The 21,737-nt window shown below is 37.6% G+C and overlaps 1 protein-coding gene across 4 annotated transcripts in view; it reads right to left on the bottom strand.

The window, feature by feature from the left end:
* The window catches only part of IMPACT (impact RWD domain protein), a 29,846-nt gene extending 8,491 nt beyond the window's left edge, over positions 1-21,355 (bottom strand). The window contains exons 1-8 of one of the 4 annotated variants that reach the window (XM_047828296.1): positions 21,224-21,355; positions 20,020-20,148; positions 18,995-19,047; positions 17,098-17,160; positions 7,598-7,683; positions 4,675-4,797; positions 2,497-2,594; positions 70-143 (exon numbers count right to left, since the gene is read on the bottom strand). In XM_047828296.1, the coding sequence (XP_047684252.1) occupies positions 70-143; positions 2,497-2,594; positions 4,675-4,797; positions 7,598-7,683; positions 17,098-17,160; positions 18,995-19,047; positions 20,020-20,148; positions 21,224-21,259 (662 nt within the window). In that variant the 5' untranslated portion in view covers positions 21,260-21,355. The other 3 variants (XM_047828297.1, XM_047828299.1, XM_047828300.1) reach the window with 3 other exon arrangements.
* Between the last annotated feature and the right edge of the window lie 382 nt (positions 21,356-21,737).

Below are 21,737 nucleotides of genomic sequence, written 5' to 3'. Positions count from 1 at the left end.
TTTAAAAATCATGCATCAGTTTCCCCCATTTTTTACAAATTGAACATTCCTAAAGTTAGGTTTACTCACCGGTATGCATAGATGTTGTGGGTGGCACTAGCTATTTTCTTATTCTCATACAATTTGGCAAGAACCATCTTCACCTTAAAAACAGCAGTAATATAAATAAACCAATGTATACTTTTTATTTATTCCATAAATAAATGCTAGAAAAATATCTTAAAGCATATTGATATGAATACTGTTGTACTGAAATAGTGATTTAAAGAATTTACTATACTCTGAAAAAGCGATTTCCAAAGTTTTCTCCTCATTTAAAGAGTCTACTACAGGGGCGCCTGGGTGGCGCAGTCGGTTGAGCGTCCGACTTCAGCCAGGTCACGATCTCGCGGTCTGCGAGTTCAAGCCCCGTGTCAGGCTCTGGGCTGATGGCTCGGAGCCTGGAGCCTGTTTCCGATTCTGTGTCTCCCTCTCTCTCTGCCCCTCCCCCATTCATGCTCTGTCTCTCTCTGTCCCAAAAATAAATAAACGTTGAAAAAAAATTAAAAAAAAAAAAAAAAAAGAGTCTACTACACTCTCAAAAGGTCATTTCCAAAGTTTTTTCCTTGTTTTAGAGGCAGAAACAGATACTCTCAATTGGTATAAAAAACTACAGACCTGATATATTTTTTTTCTTCAAAGGCACAGGTAAGGCTTTATTGGGCCTTATAGTTTGAGCTGAAGCAGGGCACAGTGCTGACAGAGAGTGGTCAGGCTGGCCTCCAGACCTGGTATTTTTGAGTACCAAATAGCAACAAATATTTAAGCACTAACTACGTTTAAGGTCCTTATAGATGAAATTGTCCCCCCTGTAAAGAATTTTAAAGGTAAATATGACCATTTTTTAAAATGAACTCTGAAAATTTATCACACTTATGTATCCAAATTGACAGGTACAACATGGTTATGTTCCAAATGTTGTAAGACCAAAGCTCTCTTGGAGTCCTATAAAGTTTACGGACAAGGTAACAAGAGCCAAATTTTGAAAGATAAGTAGCAATCTCTTGGGGATTGAGGGGAAGAAAGGGGTGCAAGCAAGAAGAAGTCATTCCATTCAGAGGAAACTTCATGTGCAAATCTATCAGATTTAGCAAATAAAACATAAAGGATGCTCAGTTAAGTTGGAATTTCAGATAAACAACAAATAATTTTTTATTAGTAGTATGTCCCATACGATAGTGTTTATCTGAAATTCCAATTTAACTAGGCATCCTATATTTTATCTGGTAACCTTAGCAGGGACATAAAAGAGAAAGGTTCTGGAAACGACCAATAGTTTTATGTAGAAACTATTTAGAGTATGAATGAGATGAAAGACAATGTATCAGGAATGATAAAGCTAGGGTCATATTGCAAAGGGCCCCATAGAAGAGTTTAGGTTTCTCCTTGTACACAAAGGATATAAGCAAAGATTGGGGGTGGGGCCAGTGACACACAGCGAGATCTTTCAGAAAGGTAACTTTCTGGCAAAGAGTATGGAAGAAATAATAGAGGTAGGGAAGACTGAGCTGCAGCCAGGGAGATCAATTTGAATCGGAAACTATGTTATCTTGTGGTTATTACTTTTTAATCTTTCAGGTTCTCAGGTTCCTGATCAACAAAATAAAGCAGACACTGATCTTTAAGATTTATTTGAGCTCTCACAATTATGATCCTGTAAGTCCAAGAGACTATAATCAGAAAAAGAAAGAGGATCCAGGATGAACAGATTCAGAACATAATGTCTAAGGAGGACCCTGGCAACAAGATTATGGGCAACAGCCAAGGACAAACTGCGGACAGACAGAGCCAGAAGCCTGAACCAAAAGCTGTTATCTTGACCACAAGTCAATGCAGAGGAGAGTGAAAGTGCAGCCTGGTACAAAGAACTGTACCCTGTAGTTCAGGGCTTCAGAAGGGCTTACAGTTGAGGAGCTATAGAGACCAAAGAGAAGAGACTAAGGATTCAAACCTATGTTAAGTTAATGAGACTTCTGTTGTTAATTTAACTTTCTAGGTAGTTACAGTTTGTGATTGAAAATTCTCCCATTTGGTGTCCTTGAGTGGGAATCAGGTCACCTAAGATCAAGAGGCAGAAAGGAAAAGGAATTCAGGTCAGAAAGACTCTGCTCAGCCAGTCTGTCCACTGTCCTCTTCCCTGGGCATCAATGGAGCCGACTTGGTTTTGCAGAACTCCCACACAATAGGACAAATAATTTTTTTAACAAGCTATTAAGCATCATAATTTTCCACACAATGCGCTTTTCTTGTTTGGAAATCCATTAGAGGGTTAAGCCCTAATTTGTTAAAACCGAAACAAATCTTCCATGATTCACAGTAATTCCGGGGTAGGAAAATGAACAAATAATTTTCATCTTATGTGAAAATTAAACATAAGAGCAAACATAAGAGGAAAACCATTTACTTGAATTACTTTGGTAAAACAACATCAAAGTGAACTGGACATAGAAACTTTACCTGTTTAGGACAAACTACGGGAGCCAAGTGCGCCTGAAAAGTACTTCTTCGGTCTGTAATAGGAATGCCATGATCAATCGGAGGTAATTCTTCTATTTCTATAAATTTAAAGAATTACATTATTTTATTTTTAAAATTCTTACATTTGAATAATGAAAAATTGACAATGGTGTGAGCAGAGGGTGGGGAAGGGAGTTGGGAAAGAGATGTAAATCATATAGCAAATCAACCCAAATTACCCTTAATAGCTATCTATTAAAATTATAATTTTAAGTAAAAAGTGTTCAAATGTAAGTAAGATTAAACTACTTGACTTATAAATGATTTTCACCTGTCAAGGTCACCCAGTAGGTTGGGCCTCAAATCCTGGGATGTTATAGTAGTATAAATCGGTATAATAACTAAGTTTTAAGAGTATAAAAGGGTCCTGAGACCAAAAAGATTATCAGCTGCTAATATACCACAATTTATTTATCAATTCTGTTGATGGACTTCTGGGTTGTGAAACCTATGACTTTATTTTGTGTAGCTGTGATGAAATGTTTTCTGCTAATAAAACTGTTCCTTCTTCATAGGATTGAATATATCAATGATACACCAAATTGGTATTCCACAGAGTATCATTATTTCCAGTTATTCTGCCTCTTAAACAAGTTTAAGAACCACTAATTTGACCTTAACTCTGTTGAGAAACTTACCAACTATCCTGGCTACTACATCTGCCTCATTTAGGATCTAAAGCTATTCAGGAAAAATAATTAAAATTGTTTCCTATTTCTATTCACTGATCTGTTGAATCTTACCCAGGTCAGCTTGCCTTACAATTAATGGACTACTTCAACTAACACATGTAAAAATATTTCTTTACAGCTTTAAACAACTTGTCAAAACTTACTGCACTGGTGTGTGGCGGGGCTAGGTCAAGAAACCAGGTTTATGCAGGATGTTTTGCCTTCCTCCTGAGTGTGTCCTCTTCTTGAACAAACTATGACCACTGTACCAGGGTAGCACTAAGGTCAACATGAACTGGACACTATTTATTGTTGACTATGATTTTTACTCTTGCTTTTAATAGTGTATCCTGTTTCCTGAAAGAAATCTTATGCCAAATCCACAAATATATAAATGAATAAAATGTGACACTGAGGTAGGGGTGGGAATCCTGGGTCTTTTCTCCCACTCTTTCTCTTCCTATTTATTTCCCTTCCAGGTCCTGAAACACCACACAAGAACTTTAAAGCTTCATAGTATTGTTTGAAAGCTACTGTATGACGCATAGTTCCCTCTGGCCTATCATGTTTTTGTAAAAGCCTTGAGAAAACTGATGCTACCGTTCAAAATTTTAAGATACTAAAATAGAAGATATTTTCCAATGGCAACATACAGCTGATTGATTTATCTCATCAACCTATTCATAAGCTGAATACTATCTGATTATGGAACAAATCTACTTAAGCAAAAACTAAAATCTTAAAGGCATTTTACTAGCTTGAGTTCAGTGGCTGTACGTTAAGCTATTATATTTATGAACACAGACTAAAAGTTAACTGAAACATCAGGAGACAGCTGAGGATTTCAAAATAGACGTATAAAAACAGGATGTGAACTGAAAACATTAACAGAGTATTTCTTAGTTTCAGTTTCTCCTATCATTAATTCAAAACTCTAGAAAGTCACACACACACAAAAAAACAGTGGGGGGAGGGAAAAATTTCTGTTTTTTCCTCATCATTCTGACAGACCTAGCAAACATCAAAATGGCCAGCAGGCAGGAAAAAAAACCCCTCAATTCTCTGCAACTTAATAACTATTTCTTTTTTTTTTAATTTTTTTTTCAACGTTTTTTATTTATTTTTGGGACAGAGAGAGACAGAGCATGAATGGGGGAGGGGCAGAGAGAGAGGGAGACACAGAATCGGAAACAGGCTCCAGGCTCTGAGCCATCAGCCCAGAGCCTGACGAGGGGCTCGAACTCACAGACCGCGAGATCGTGACCTGGCTGAAGTCGGACGCTTAACCGACTGCGCCACCCAGGCGCCCCTTAATAACTATTTCTTAATGTATGAGAGTTTACTACAGTTCTATACCATTTCAGAAACATCCCACATGCCTCAAAAGAAACTAGTTGGTAACAACTGCCATCCCGGGAGCCTCAAAAGAAACTAGATGGTAATATACCTGTTTGATTTTCACTAATCTCAAAATCCAATGCTTTAACAGGATTTTCCGGTTGACATGCTAAAATGAGATCATCTTCACATTCTACATCTTCCTCTTCAGTTTTCTTCTTGATGTCAGGACCTATGTGGATATGAGACCTTATGAATGAACTTAGAGGACAGTAAGGAATTCCACTTAATAATTGGTTGGTCTTTGTCTAGGAAAATAAATAAAAGATGAGCCTGGAAGAGCTTATGATTCCGGAGAGCAAAGAAATGGTCAAAAAAAAAAAAAAAAAAAAGACAGGTGAGCTAACAAAAGAGAATACAAGAGTCTACCTGAAGGCCAAAGCTGGAAAAATTTGAGCAACAAAATAATGATAATATAGAATTTTAACCCATGGAGTAAAATGATATACATGAGTTCATACTGATAAAAATAAATAAAAAACAAACAAGGAGAAGAGACATCTCTTCCTCACAAAAGAATTCCAATTCCATGAAGAAGGAAAGAAGGAAATGAGAATCATTATTATGCAAACACCACAGCAATAAATACTGTTGACAAGACAGACTAATAGATATTAAAGTTAAAGTTTAAGGAGGAACAGGATATTAGCAGAGAGCCAAATATCTCCCTCAAGGTACTTATCAACTACAAAGGGAAAGACAGTAACTGTGAGGTTAAGTTTATATGTCAACTTGGCTAGTTTAGTCCACAGTATCCAGATATTTATTTGATCAAACTCTATTCTAGATGTTTCTGTAAAGGTATTTCTTAGATGGAATTCACATTGAAATCAGTTAACTTTGAGTAAAGCAGACTGTCCTCCACAATGTGAGAGAGCTACATCTAGTTAAGGTCTTAATAGAAAAGGGACTAGCCTCCCCAGAGGAAGAGGGAATTCTTCGAGCAGACAGCCAGCCTTCAGACTTGAGCTGCAACACTAATTCTTCCCTAGGTCTCCAGCCTGCCAAAGTACCTTGCAGAGTGTGGACTTGCCAGCCTCCACAATCTCATGAGCCAATTCCTTAAATTAATCTCTCTCTCCTTCTCTTCCACACCTCTTCCTCCCTTCTTCTGCATCCATCCCTCTCTTCCCCCTCCTTGTCTTTATAAATACACACGCATACACACATACACACACACACACACACACACACACACACTCACACCCAATTGGTTCTCTGGAGAGGCTTGATTAATACTATAACTTTACAGTGGAGATACCTGACAGATACCACTGTAACCAAAGGATCAAGGTAAACATAACAATAAAGCATACTGATACCATGAGTTCCTTGATATATGCACTGTGAAGGAGACAATATCATTTTTGTGGTATTCTTGCCAAAATGCCTAATCTTGCTCCAATATGAGAAAACAATGGACAGACCCAAACAGAGGGACATTCTACAAAATACAGTACTCTTCAAAAGTGTCAGGTCATAAGAGGTCATAAAAGCCAAGGAAAGACTGAGAAATTATTTACAGACTAGAAGAGAGTAAGGAGAAATAACAGGTAGAATCTTGGACAGCATCCTATAACAGCAGAAAGGACATTAGTGGAAAAAATCCATGAAATTCGGATCTTTAGTTTGGTTAATATTATACCAATGTTAGTTTCCTATTCTTGGTAATTATACTGTGGTTAAGTAGGATGTTACTAGGGGAAACAGAGTGAGGAATATAAAAGAGTTCATTGTACTATTTTTGCAATTTTTCTGTAAGTCTAAAATTAGTACAGAATTGTAAAAATTTTTTTGTGTATATAATTACTTCAAAATTTAGTACTTCTGCAATAGAAAAAACCTATGAGATAAATTTGTACTGAAGATTAACAGTAAAATCAACCTAAGTTACTTGTTAAGTGGGTAGAATGGAAAATTCTCATGAGATATCTTGATCATGAGCTTGTAATCTTATTAGTTCTTTAGAATTACAAATCCTTCCATTTTAGTATGAAGTCTACAAAAACAATTTTTGGTAAGAAAAATACCAAACAAAATTTCTAAAAAGTGTAACTACAAATTGTAAACAAAAATCAATAACATTACAATTTAAAGAGTGGCTAAACTGTAATGTGGATATAGATGAAAAAGGGAAAATATCTTATTTTTAAGATCTATACTTTTAAAAATCTCCTGAGAATTGAGTGATTCCAAATTTTTTGGAGTCCTAAATTTTTACTGGCATACATTCCATTTTTTGCAATTATCCCACACTCTAGCATGGTAGATCAGCAAAAATCAATTTTATTTTGAGACTACTTTTCGTATCAATGCCCTGAAATGCTACAAAATCAGAACATGAATTATAAAAGTCAGGAAAATAATTCAAAAATGATTGCCACATGGAGAGAATATCTTCATACCATTTATATCAGATGTTAATGGAAGCAGTAAAAACGTTGTAGTTTCTACAGAAAAATAGTAAAATGCTCTGAAAAAGTTACCACTACTATCAATTTTAAATATATAATGATTTTGCTAAGTGAGTCCAAAATAAAAATCAATTTTCAAAGTAAATTTTTATATCCTAAATATCAGTTGGTGTGTTTTCCAGAGTTCTTTTTCTATAAACACTTTACTCATTTGAAGCTAATGTCTAACTTGTGTACTCCAGTAATTCATGAGGAATGTTACATGGTTCATATTACCTTAATAGTCAAAGAAAGCAGAAATTTTAGACCCACGTTCTTTAACCCAAGTTCTGTAAGAGTATAATATGAAACCAAAGAGGCTAAAATCACATAGAAATAACCATAACTACATGAGCAAATGAACTTGTCCAGAGAAACTTGTATTTTATCACATATGAACCATAAAACAGGATACAGATTTTTCATTAAAAATTTCATTTAGAATATTTACATGGAAATTTAATTATGATTAAGTTAAAAGAGCATTAATAATATTAATAATATTCTTCTGGTATTTACCTGGTTCTGTCATCTGAGATTTCTGTATTAGAACATCTCTTATTTTCTCTACCCATAGGTAAAGAATACTTTCACCAATATTCTGTCTAAACAAAATTGAAGAGAAAACTTGGTTATTAAAAAAAATTCTTTCTCAAATTCAAGAAAATATAAACATATTTACAATCTAAGAAATTATATGCAATCTAGCTATGCCTTTTACAAAAGAATTTATAATGAGATTTCCTAACATCTGTTAGCTAAGTATTGAATACAGATGTTCATATCAGTATTAACAATTTCAACAGGCTCCAAATTAACATTGCTTACTTAAAATAAGAGAAAAGCTGCAACCAAAGAGGGTAAAGAAAACTTCTGAACTTGAACTAGATGAAGTAGATACATGTAAAGGGGATTCAGTTCCTGTTAGCAGATATAGTTTCAGTACTGATGTCACAGCTTGCTTTTTTTTTAAGCTTTTTGAACAATTTCAAACCGCTTATTTGGCACACTTGTTTGGTATAATTATTTCAGCAAAGAAGAATGCAAAGCATCAGAGGAACTCCCTCAGAGACCAAATTTAAAAGACTTAAAAGACAATTCAGGTAACAACTTTACAATCGCATTTTGTTTTTGACAAAATATTCTGTTGCCCAAATTGACTCATTTTGGTTCCAAATAATGTCTGACTGATTCAGATAAATTAAATCCAACTCAAAGGTCACTGAGAAAAAGAACATGGCATGGTTCATGTCCATAGAGTTATGTCAAATGATGACAACAGCAATAAAATAAAGGTCCCAGTGTCTACTCTTTAGGGAATGACACCAACTTTAGATAAATGTCCGTTACGTGTACTTAAAGTAATCCCCGTATTACTTGATAACAACACCTTACCTCCTTCCTCTGAAAGTCCCCCTTGAAACCACTATCTCTCTTCATCACTACTCATCAGTACCCACCAAAGGAAACTTTCAAAACAAGCAGAGAGAAGAAAATATTGTTTTCAAATAATTCTGTACCCTCAAATCTTCCCCATCTTACCCATAACTCCTTAGCACTAAACATTCCTCCCTGTGCTCCGGTAACTGGTGTCTAAGATTCTAAGAGAGAGGAAAAGTCAACTGGAAAGGCTTTAAAATTTGGGGAATGTGGTTTGAATTTCTTTTAAACAACTCCCACTTCTATCCTCTCTTCTCAATAAATGATTCAGAGGTATAGACGCAGAAAGGTACGATGGATTGAGTATATACAAAGCCCAAAGTTCATTATATGTGTCAACACATTAAATGCTCACAATTATTTAATGAAGTATTATTTCCCCATTGTACAAATGAGAAAACAGACCTAGAGAAAACAGACTTGTCTAAAACAGTCTTAGAAGCAGTGAAGAAGCCCAAAGACAGAATGTGAATGCAGACTGACTCCAAAACTCAGCTTGCTCACTGCATTTTGCTCTCCTATCAAGCAGCTATGATCCTAGGCAAGTAAGCCACTTGAACTCTGAGTCTGTTTCTTCATCTATAAAACAGAGACTTAGAGAATGTTATCTTACTTTATAGAAGCAGTTTCTCTTCAAGTGAACCTATCTTAATTCACTCAACATAACTACACCATGTCTACATGCTGGCCTGGGGGGATGGTAGTCAATGAGAAAACTGGGTCCCTTATATCAGTGTTTGTGATCCTTACAAATTTATGTTTTTGTATATAATTCTCTCCATCTCCTAATCTCATTCTATTGAATTCTTCACATCACCAAAAATAGTAATACCAGTATCTAGTGTTTAATGAACACCTACTATACAGAAGACATGTAGAAAACACTTTGTTACTTCACTAAATCCTTAAGCCACCTTCGAGGCAGGAAAATCATCCTGTGTATGAATCATACATTCACATTCAGATTTGTTGTTGGAGTGTTGTGAAAACACCTTGGAAGAATTTTCACGATTAATAAATAATTTTTCCAAATAATAAAGACAAAATTAAACCTTAACTCCAAATCTCCTCTCCTCCGGCCCATGGCTTCTTGCAGAAAAAACGTACAACAGCACTTCTGCCCAACATCAGTTACCGAATGCTTCCTTTTTCCCTTGTATTTAACAAAACCTACTGAAATCCAACGTATGGAAGTTGTAGTGGGTGTTTACAATTTCCTAAGGAAAATGACAATTACTCTTTCCCTTGTTCTATCACTAATGGTGTTTTGTTTGTTTGTTTTTGTTGTTGTCGTTATTGCTGCATTTGTGTTTTCTCTTGTAAGAAGAAACTGTGTTTTCTCCTTGGTCCAAGATTTTAACTATCCACTAGGATTTGGTGGTTTTCAAACTTTTGCATTGCTATAACGAAATCTCTCACAGAATCAGAAACAAATAAACAGACAAAAGCTGAGAGTCCTCCTTCCTGTGTCTATCTGCCTTGCACGCCACCCACAACTGGTCCTGGAGGAAGTCTACGGAATCCTAAGGACTCTGATACAAAATTTTAAAAAACTACTTATTATAGGGTGAGATGCTAAGCTTTTATTTATTAAATTAAATTATGGTAAAGTAGCTAAATAGAAAATGTCTAGAACAATATTTGTTTCAAATTGAATAAAAGACAAACTTGGACTAAAAGCTGGATTTTGTGAATAGCTATACTTAAATGACTATTAGCCAATCCAGAATGATCAAAACAAAGTCATGTTACTTGTGGCTCTGTTGTATCTTTAATTTTCTAATATTTATATTTGTTGATTTATGGACAAAGCCACCTGCTAAAATACACTACTAAGTTGTGTGACCTCAGACAAATCACTCAATCTGAGTTTCTATTATCCCATTTTCAAAATGACAAAATTGGATGAGATGATTCTTTTAATAACAATAAAATTAAGGGTGGCTATCATATGCTTCTAAAGCACATTATGCAGATTATGTCATTTAATCCTCACAACAGTACTATTCTATTATCCTTATTTTACAGATGAGAAAACAGATTCAAAGAGGCCACATTATTTCCAAAACTGATTCTAGAAGCCTGGCCAAGACAGCCTTAATGCCAGCTTAGCTGAACTTGAGACTGGCAGAACTTCCTAACTATAGGCCCTGACCTCCCTTTTCTTAGTGCATTTTTGTTAGAAAACTTGACATATAAATTCTTTCTCTACTCCTTTGGGAGTATCCCAAAGGATTTAGGGAGAATCCTGTCAGTTTTATAGCCTAAGAGTGTCTTTCTCAAGGACCTGGCAGCCATCATTTTGAACTGTAATCATTAAGGAAGACAGCATCCCTTCTCCCATCTTTATGGGAGGGGAGGAGCCTAACTTCTGATGAGCAACAATTAGCAAACACAGATGGCCTAATCATGAGAAACACATTTGCAAACTCAGGAAATAACTTACTGGGCTTACACAGCTCACTGATTAACCTTCCCTCAAATCCTTATCCCAGCCCTTACAAATTCTGTTGATAGGAATGCAAACTAGTGTACCCACTGTGAAAAACAGTAGGCAGGTTCCTCAAAAAATTAAAAGTAGAACTACCCTACAATCCAGGAATCACACTACTGTGCATTTACTCAAAGAATACAAAAACACTAATTTGAAAGGATACATGCACCCCTATGTTTACTGCAGAATTATTTACAACAGCCAAACTAAGAAAGCAACACAAGTGTCCATCAATAGATGAAGGGATAAAGGAAATATGGTGTGTATGTATGTGGAATGTTATTCAGCCATGGAAAAGGATGAAAACTTGCCATCTGCAACAAACGGATGGATCTAGGTAACATAATGCTAAGCAAAATAAGTCAGAGCAGAAAGAGACAAATACCATATGATTCTACTCATGTGGAATTAAAGAAACAAACAAAGGAAGAGAAATAAAAAAAAAAAAGACTCTTAACTTTAGAGAACAAACAGATGGTTACCATAGGGGAGGTGGGGGGGGTGTGGGATGGGGTAAATTAAGTGAAGGGGATTAAGAACAGACTTATCTTGATGAGCACTGAGTAATATATGGAACTGCTGAATCACTATATTGTACATCTGAAACTAATATAACATTGCATGTTAACTACACTGGAATGAAAATTTTAAAAATTCTCCTGGCAAGAAAATCAAAAGCAAAAATAAACTACTGGGACTACATAAAAACAAAAGACTTCTACGCATCAAAAGAAACAAATCAATAAAATTAAAAGGTAATCTATGGAATGGGAGAAGATATTTGCAAATGACACATACAATAAAGGGTTAGTATCCAAAATATGTAAAGAACTTATAAAACTCAACACCCAAAAAACAAATAATCCAATTTAAAAATGGGCAAAACACATAGATATTCCTCCAGAGTAGACACCCAGATGGCAAATAGACACAGGTAAAGATGCTCTTCATCTCTTACCATCAGGGAAATGCAAATCAAAAGTACAATCAGATATTACCTCACACCTGTCAGAATGGCTAAAATCAACATGAGAAACAATAGGTGTTAGGGAGGATGTGGAGAAAAAAAGAACCCTTGTGCACTGCTGGTGGGAATGCAAACTGGTACAGCCACTGTGGAAAACAGTATGGAGGTTCCTCAAAAAGTTAAAAATAGAACTATCCTATAATCCAGCAATCAAATTACTAGGTATTTACCCCAAAAGTACAAAAACACTAATTCAAAGCAATATATGCACCCCTATGTTTATAGCAGCATTATTTACCATAGCCAGGATATGGAAGAAACCCAAGTGTCCATCCACTGATGAATGGATAAAGAAGATGTGACATGTATAAATATAAATATGTATAATGGAATATTACACAGCCATAGAAAAAGGATTGAAGTATTATGCTAAGTGAAATAAGTCAGAGAAAGACAAATACCATATGATTTCACTCATATGTGGAATTTAAACAAAACAAAAAGCAAAGGAGACCAAAAAAAAAAAAAAAAAAAAAGAGAAAGAGAGAGAAATCAAGAAAGAGACTCTTAACCATAGAGAATAAGCAGATGATTACCAGAGAGGAGGTGGGTAGGGAGATGGGTGAAATAGGTGATGGGGATTAAGGAGGGCACTTGTCATGATGAGCACCAGCAATGTATGGAATTATGGTATCTTATATACATGAAACTAATAACACTGTATGTTAACTCATTGGAATTAAAAACACAAAAAATTCTGCCTTTTGTTTCTGGAAGTTGAGGTCAGACTGAGCTCTGGCCTCTCTCCCCTACTGCAGTAGTCTTGAACAATGTTTTCCTCACTCTTTTAGCTTTGTGACAATTTGTGCTTTGATAAGCCTGGCCTTGTCTACGGCCATACCACCCTGAACGCACCTGATCTCATCTGATAAGCCTCTCCTCCCAACTTTCAAATCTAAGACTCCATGATAAATCAAAATGTGAGGGGCTGTGGGAAATTAAAATCATCTTGGATTTAAAATTTTTTTTTTTTTAACATTTATTTATTTTTGAGACAGAGAGAGACAGAGCATGAACGGGGGAGGGGCAGAGAGAGAGGGAGACACAGAATCGGAAACAGGCTCCAGGCTCTGAGCCATCAGCCCAGAGCCCGACGCGGGGCTCGAACTCGCCGACCGCGAGATCGTGACCTGGCTGAAGTCGGACGCTTAACCGACTGCGCCACCCAGGCGCCCCATTGGATTTTAAATTAAATATTGTTAAAATGAACCATTGTAAATTTAAATACAGATATTCCCCCATTTTCCAAAAGTTTGTGTTATGCCACTGCACTTTTACAAAAGATCTACATTAGCTGTTTTCACTAACCAAAAGAAACCTGAAGAGGATTTTCACTTTTACAAGAACTGCCAATACTGTACCAAATGTAGGTCTTTCATAAAGTGAAGCAGTGTAACTTGAACATTCAGAATGTTGGGGATATTCTTTCTTTATGCCATTTTGAGAGGTTTAATAGGAATGCTCCACTTTTAGATGGTGGGGAAAAACCTGTACTACAAAAAAAAAAAAAAGTTAATCCCTTTCCTTAAGGGATTACTCTTAAACAACATTTATTATTATGTTCCGGGTATTTTTAAATCCATCATTCACCTTTTGCTTGATTAAAATAATTATTTTCACAGATTTAAAATACTCATATGCAAAATATTTCATCAAAAATAAGGTATGATGAGCAAATTAATCTACAAGTAACTAATCACCAAATCCTAGTCAATATTCTTTTTTTTAAAGAGTTTATTTATTTATTTTGAAAGGGAGAGGGAGGGAGGGAGATGGGGGAGAGAGAGAGGGAAGGAGGGAGAGAAGAAGGGAGGGAGAGAGGGGGAGGGGGAGAGAGAGACAGTATCCCAAGTAGCCTCCATGCTGCCAGTACAGAGCCCAACATGGGGCCCAAACTTTTGAACCGTGACATAACGACCTGAACCAAAACCAAGGGTTGGATGCTTAACCGACTGAGCCATCCAGGTGCCCCAGTCTATATTCTTAAGTATTTCTTTAACTGATCATTCTTCTCCATCCATTCTTGTTGCCTTCCTAAAAAGTCTTCCACCATCTCCCTCCTCCTCAAACTCTTCACAGCCCATCTCTCACACTGCAATACAAATCTGATTACATCACTACTCTGTGTAGAACACTTAGAGCCTACAACATAATGCCCACACTTCTTTCCCAACTTACGACTTCTTTATTCTTATCCTTACCTAATTTATATACCTGGCACCTGAAACTATTTGCTAAATTCTGAAGATGCCAGGTTGCTTCACACCTACATGATTTTGCTCATGCAGTCCCTTCTACCAGAAAACCTCTCCCCACTTGATTACCTGGCAAACACCATGCTCCAAGGTCTCCTTCACAATGGAACCCTTCTTTACAACTCTATCCACATGCCCAGAGATAGTCTGTTGCTAAAACCTCTTAAAAAAATGCTAGTACAGCACTTGGTCCAAACCTCTCAGTAATTACGTCATTATATCATACTGGTACACATTTATCTTCATTTTTAAATTCCAAACTCCTAACAAAGTACCAGCATATAGGAGATACGCAATAAATTCTTACGGGAAAAACTGTTTTCTGACTTCTGCTTTCCTACCTAAGAGGAAACAAACCATGGCTCATCCTCTTGTCTAGGCAAAAATCACATTTTACATACAAAATGATGTTAATGTAAAAATCTTCATAGTGATATAATATTTAGAATATAATGAAACTATAAATATTAAAACTATATTCATACATTTACTAATTTTCAAAACTAATAATATTTTTCAATTTGCTGCCCCCTGCTGGATTTATGGAAAAATATTAAAGGCTGTCACAAAACTTTTTAAGAGTGTTTTAAAGAGTGCTCTTTTTAAAAAAAAAATTTTTAACGTTTATTTATTTTTGAGACAGAGAGAGACAGAGCATGAACGGGGGAGGGTCAGAGAGAGGGAGACACAGAATCTGAAACAGGCTCCAGGCTCTGAGCCGTCAGCACAGAGCCCGACGTGGGGCTCGAACACACGAACCGCGAGATCATGACCTGAGCCGAAGTCGGCTGCTCAACCGACTGAGCCACCCAGGCGCCCCAAGGGTGCTCTTTTTAAAAGAGTGTTTATTTTTACTCACACCACCTGTGTGAAAACAATACCATTGGACTAGGATTATTCAAGCCCTTTTTAATAAGCAAGACAGTATAAACCACAATTCTATCTTTAGAACAAACTGCTTTATAATCTCTGACCTTTCCTAATTCCCAAATAGCTCAACTGAACCAGTTAGGGAGAACACCAAATTGTGTCCTATGGGAAGGGATCTATCTCTTAGTAAAAGAGGGGCTTTTGGATAGAAAAAAGGCAGATGGGAAGTCATTTCTGAGTACATGACATTGTGGATAGGTAGGAGAAAAATCTAACTTATGGACATTAGTATGATAGAATCCAAATATGGGAAGGTTTTCAAGAAAGACCAGCATAAGTTACTTCAACACCAGCATAAGTTACAGATGTCACATAAAATAAGAACTAAAAAAATGACCACAAGATGTATAATTACAACATCACTGGTGAACAAATTTGCAGTATATTTATTCTACTCTAAGGGAGAAGATAAAATGGTAAATAAACATAAATAAAGGATTACAGAAACAAGTTTCTTGGGGGCGTAAAGTTGGAATGACCAGTAAGGTTAGAGAAAGTTATCAGAAAACATTTAATTGAGGAAATAAATAATACTTATATGCTGAGGAATATCTAAATGGGGTCATCCTTTATTGATACGTCCAGTTCTTGGTTACTTCCAGGGTCAAGTGTAAACCTGGGACTCAAGGAAGACCATACTTCTCCAGGAAGGAATGAACAGAAGCAATTCCATAAAGACTTACCACATTTTAATTAAATATTTTAGGAGGAAAAGGAACCTGGCCGAGATCCCAGGGATACACTGTACCAAAAAGGGTGGCCACCTAGAACATATAAGACAATCCTTACCAGTTTCAGGATTACAGTAAAACTGATTCTAAAACATTGTTTATTTTACTAAATTAACATCTTACTAAAATTAATCCAAATCACAGTCATCTTCCCTGGACTACTGCATTAGCCTCCTAACGTATCTATTCTTGCTCCCTTCCAATCAGCTCTCCACACAGAAACAGATTGGTGTTTTCAAAGTCAGAATCTTATCAACGACATCACACCGCTTGAAAACCTCTGCTTTCCACGGGTCTTAACAACAAAGACAACAATCCTTCACATGGCCTCCAAGACTGTGCATGACCTCCCCTGCCTACCTCACCAGGTCACTGTCCCAGCATCCTCCCTCCTCTCCCCTCCCCTCTCTTCCCCCTTCATACCACCAACTTTATGTCTTGACAAGCTCCTTGACACAGAGCCTTTGCACACGTTGTGCCATTCGCTAGTTATCTTCACTTCAGTAATTCAGCTCTGAAGTCAAGCCATCCTTGACTAGGTTATATCTTGTTTCAAATTCATTTAGTACTGCACATTAATATCTTTCTTTTACAGAACTTATCAGAGCTGCAGTTTTACCTTCATTTTACAATGTCATGAGTGATAGCTTTATCAGTAAGTTCTAAATGCCATGAAAACAGAGATCATTTTTGTTTTTACTATGTGTACCTATGACCTAGTACAGTGCCTATCTTGTAGTATTTCTTGAATGAATGAAACAGTGAAGAATACAGTGTCAATAGACTCTCAGTTTTATGACCTAATACAAGATTCTGCTGTAACCAGTTTCATTCAACATAGCCTGTGAAAGTATTAAAACAAGAACTGTATCTTTGGGTTTATTTTCACAATCTGGTATTTTTACAGCTATTAGCTCTGAATCGTTACTGTTTTTTGTTTTTGTTTTATCTAAGTAGAAATCATATCAAGTGTATATATAAAATTATATAACCAGTCTTTCAAAGACTCTTCAAATGCATCCTTTATGTTAAGGGAAAGGCAGCTTAACAAAAACTTTAGAAAATGCCTTAACATATCAGTTGTAACAAAAGCCCACAATAAAATCACAAGTAGAATTTTTTTTTAATCATTTGCTACTTACATATATATTTCCTCAAGGCTATTTGATAAATCTGCACGTTCTTGTCCTTTAAGCCAAGGAGCACTAAGATTAAATAAAACACAATGAAGAAGACTATTCAAGGATTGTGTTTATATTTCAAACAGAAATTACTGATTAAATTACAAATTATTTGATAACTTTTAAAAATTACCTACTTTCATTAAAATGTTATATTGTACAAATCTATACAGCTCCAAAATGCTTTCATTGGCATTAACTTATTGTGTCCTCCCAGGAAACCTTGATGAAGGCAATCCCAGTATTATTCAATTAAAATATGGTTTAAAAAACAGAGGTGAGTTCATAGTATATCATGAACCTGTCCGGGTTTACGTAAATGGCAGAACAAGTTCGAGAATCCAAATTTCCAGATTCACAGTATCTGCGACACTGTTAGGAATTGCCAATTTTTTTTTCTAGTGTCTCAAAAACAACTTTAACAAATAGAGTGGTTGTCACGTGACTGCAAAAATATATATCAACTTTTCCTGAAAAGGGCATTTATGTTTATAGGCATTCTAAAATTATATCTCTCATATTCAATAAATAAAAATTAACAGAACCATTATTATTATCAAATTTTATTTGTTTTAAAACACATACAAAAAATTATCCCACTGGTAGGTAAAAATTTTAATAATGACAATTTAATGGAATTCTCTTCACACAAGTTTATACATCTTAGGAGGTCAAGTGGACAAAGCTGATCAAAGATCATTTGCAATCAACAGGTCATGACTAAGATTAAGCTTAGGCTGCTAAGAAGATGGTTCCTCCACAACAAGGGGCAGGGAGAAGCACCAGAAGCACCAAGCATGGGTAATTCCCAGAGGGCAAGCAGTCTTAGGCAGAGGCATGCTAAGGAACTATGGCTAGGTCAGCAGAACCAGATTAGGAGAAACTAAACCACCAGTTTGTCTAAAGAGAAAGATTTCTCTCTCTCTCTAAATACAATTCAGTAGCTATTTTATCCCTATGAACGCTGTGATTCTCTTTTATACTAAATACATTCTGCAATGTGTTTTTTATATAATTTAAATTTTTTTATTTAAATGCTCTATACAAAGTCCAAAAGGTGTTCTTTTAGTACTTTTTTGTTTTTTTAAAAATGTTTATGTATTTTTATTTTTGAGAGAGAGACAGTGTGAGCAGGGGAGGGGCAGAGAAAGAGAGAGAAAGGCACACATATAGAATCTGAGCTGTTAGCACAGAGCCTGACACGGCGCTCAAACCCACGAACCATGAGATCATCACCTGAGCCAAAGTCGGATGCTTAACCAACTGAGCCACCCAGACACCCCCAAATAAATAAAATTTTAAAACAGGGGTGCCTGGATGGCTCAGTTGGTTAAGCAACAGACTTTGGCTCAGGTCAGAATCTCAAGGCTTGTGGGTTTGAGCCCCACATCTGGCTCTGTGTTGACAGCTCACGGCCAGGAGCCTGCTTCAGATTCTAGGTCTCCCTTTCTCTCTGCCCCTCCCTTGCTCACACTCTGTCTCTCTCTCTCAAAAATGAATAAACATTACCAAAAAGAAAGTTTCTTTATTGTGAGAGAGAGAGAGCATGCAACCATGAGCAGGGGGAGTGGGAGAGGGAGAGAGGGAGAGAGAGACTCATAAGCAGGCTCTGTGCTGCCAGCACAGAGCCCAACATGAGGCTTGAGCCCACGAACTGTGGGATCATGACCAGAGCCGAAATCAAGAGTCAGAAGCTTAACCAACTGAACCACCCAGGTGCCCCCAAAAGGTGTTCTTAACTTCCAAATGTATTTTCCTAAGAAAGGTATTTTATATAAACACAAAGCACAATATAGAGAAATAATCTTTAAAAAGTATAATCTTTTTGTAAGAATATAAACATAGAAATATAGCTTACTTCAGTTGATAAATAGGTGGAGCTGTACCTGGGTATTCATTTGGTAGCATCACCTGTAAAGCAGTTTAAAAATAAATCTGTTTATACTTCATCATGACTCAAAATTAACAATATTTATAAAGCTAGTCACTGGACAAATTTCCTACTTGCCAAACTAAAATCAAAACAGTTATTTTGTTCAATCTCAGGAGAGAAATGCCTCCTCATATTTATACTTAAAGTATGCTGTTAATGATAATGCCAATTTTTAAGGAGCACATTATTTACAGAGAAGGTATACAAGCAATGAAAGTTAGGAAATAAGAGTGGGGAAGACAAAGATGAAAGGAAAACTGAAATAGGGGCATTAAACCCTAACCTCAAGTGAAAAGGGTGGCACTATAGCATGTTCCAGGTATTTTTCTGAAGAAATATTTTAAAAAAATCCTATTAAATACTGGTAAACACATTAAATAACTAACCCTTGACAGAGACCCATACACCTTTGTTCCCAGATCAGTATTGTTATAAAAACAAACACTGACAAAAACCTTTATGTTGAAAATACAGGCAGTCACCAAAGAATAAGCATTAATACAGAAAGCTATACTGATCTTGTCATTTTTTTATCTTAACCACACTGATTCTCAGTTAATAAAGAAACAAGTATCTGTTTTATAAAGCCTTTTAAATTACTAACCTATTCTTCCTCTTAAAGGTTAGCCATCCTTCCAGGTTTAAACCCTCTCCTATTAAATGGACAGAACAATGAAAGGAAGTGAAACTCAAGTCTGTCAAAGGTATATTAAGAATATCTAATTAAAATAACTGGAATAGGAAAGATTGAGACTATCAGTTAAAGCATGTCTTGAGTGATCAGAGATTTCATTACCCTGGTGCTTAGATACTCAATTGTTAACAAAAGCTAACAAGAAAACAGACAATTCAGAAGTCACACAGCAGTCATTTAGAGGAATACAGTATTAGTCAATCATACAGTCACTGTTGTAACTGGAAAATGGCTATAGAGAAGGAGGGAAAAATACCTGCAAGCAAAGTGTCCACTTGGGGTCATCTATATCGTCGCTAATTCTAATACAAAATATTTTGGCACAGTCATCAATGACACACCATTCCTCGCCATAGATAGCTGCCATTGCTTCAATTTCCTCATTCTGTAAGAAGTTGATGGGAGGAAAAAAAGTCAACGAATGTACATGCCCTAAAAGCCTGAATTTTCCTTCCTCTTATAAAGTATTTTTATTTAACATTACTAGCCTTTATAAAGGATCCCTGAAGGAACACTGTCAAAAGGTCTTAGCAGCAGGTCACCATGTTCTACTCTGTAAGTGGTTGCCAGACAAGGACTAGGACCAGCCTTGCTGCAACATCACTGGGTTTTTGGCCACTAGTGAGCCAAGATATATACAATACCCTACAGCACGATTTACAAGTGGGAAGATGAACACACATCCTCTGCTTCACCTTTTCTTAGGTACCACGTAATCCTCACTCCCACTCCCCAGTATCCTTGCTATATACTAGCCATATATTCCTACTTAATATCTCCATTGTTTCTTTTGGATTTAGGCACAGGTATGGGTGGTTGTTTCATTGGTTTTTTTGGTAATCGTATCCTAAAAACATTTCGGAAATTATTCTTTGGTTTGGGGTTAAAAAAGAAAAATAACAGGATCTAAAGGTGAAAAGGGGAAGCAAAGTATGCAACCTTGTATGCATCTCATTTTGGCCTCACAGCCCAGATGGAAAAGCTTTTAAGAGTACCCACGTGAGCCACGCACTAGGGAAAGCTCACTATCAAGAGGAGTAAGATCCAGCGGGCCCTCAAGGAACTCCAGGGTTTGTGTTATTATTGCCCATTTTGCAAAGGCAGAAACTGGAGATAAGTGGCTTGTCCAAGGTGACCCGGCGGCGACAGGGAAGAAAGCAGAACCCGGATTTCTGTCGCCGGCCCGGAGCTGCTCCGTCGCGTGCTGATGGTTGACGACGACACCGTCGGAGGCAGGCCGAGCCCGCCGACGCCCGGGAGCGGCTGGCCGGAGGGCGATCGGCGGAGAACGGGCGCCAAGAGAATGGAACGCAGTGCAGCAAACGGCGCGCCTGGAGGCCCGGACGGTGCCGGCGGGAATGGGGGCGGCCCCGGGCAGAGGGCCTCTCGGCGGAGGAGGCCCGGGACGGCGAGGCGAGGTCGAGCCGAGCCTGGAGGTCGGCGCCCCGGCGGGCCCTCACCTGCCTCTGGTCGCTCCCTGCGTCCCCCTCAGCCATGTGGCCCCGGGAGCAGCTAGGCGGCCGCCGCCGGCCCAGGTCCGGAGTGCGGGGGCGGGGCGCTGCGGCGGCGAGCGAAGGACCGGCTGCAGCGAGGCCGACCCGGAACCGCAACCCGGGGCGCGCCGCGCAGCCCGCATCTGCTTCCGGGTTGTGGGCCAGGTGATGTGAGGGGCTCTCCGCACCCGAGGTTCCTCTCCCTGGCTCTGTGCCCGCCTTCTTTCTGCCCCTTAGCGGCGCCCGGGAAAGCCGTCTCGCTAGAGAGACGGCTGGAGGGCTTCTGGGCTCCGTGTCCTGGAAACGCCGGGGCTGGGGGCTTCAGGTCGCCCACTGCGGCCGCGGTATACCCCGGAGTCCCCGGGAAACGTTGGGGCGTCGGGCTTACCGCCACGGCCCAGGGAGGAATTCGACCGCAGTCTACAGCCCAGACTCGTCTTTGCATTTCCAGGCAGGGGTTGTTTTGTTTTGTTTTGTTTTG

Source organism: Prionailurus viverrinus, chromosome D3, assembly GCF_022837055.1.
Source record: "Prionailurus viverrinus isolate Anna chromosome D3, UM_Priviv_1.0, whole genome shotgun sequence".
Taxonomy (NCBI): Eukaryota; Metazoa; Chordata; class Mammalia; order Carnivora; family Felidae; genus Prionailurus; species Prionailurus viverrinus.
This window is presented reverse-complemented; position numbering and strand designations above follow the sequence as displayed.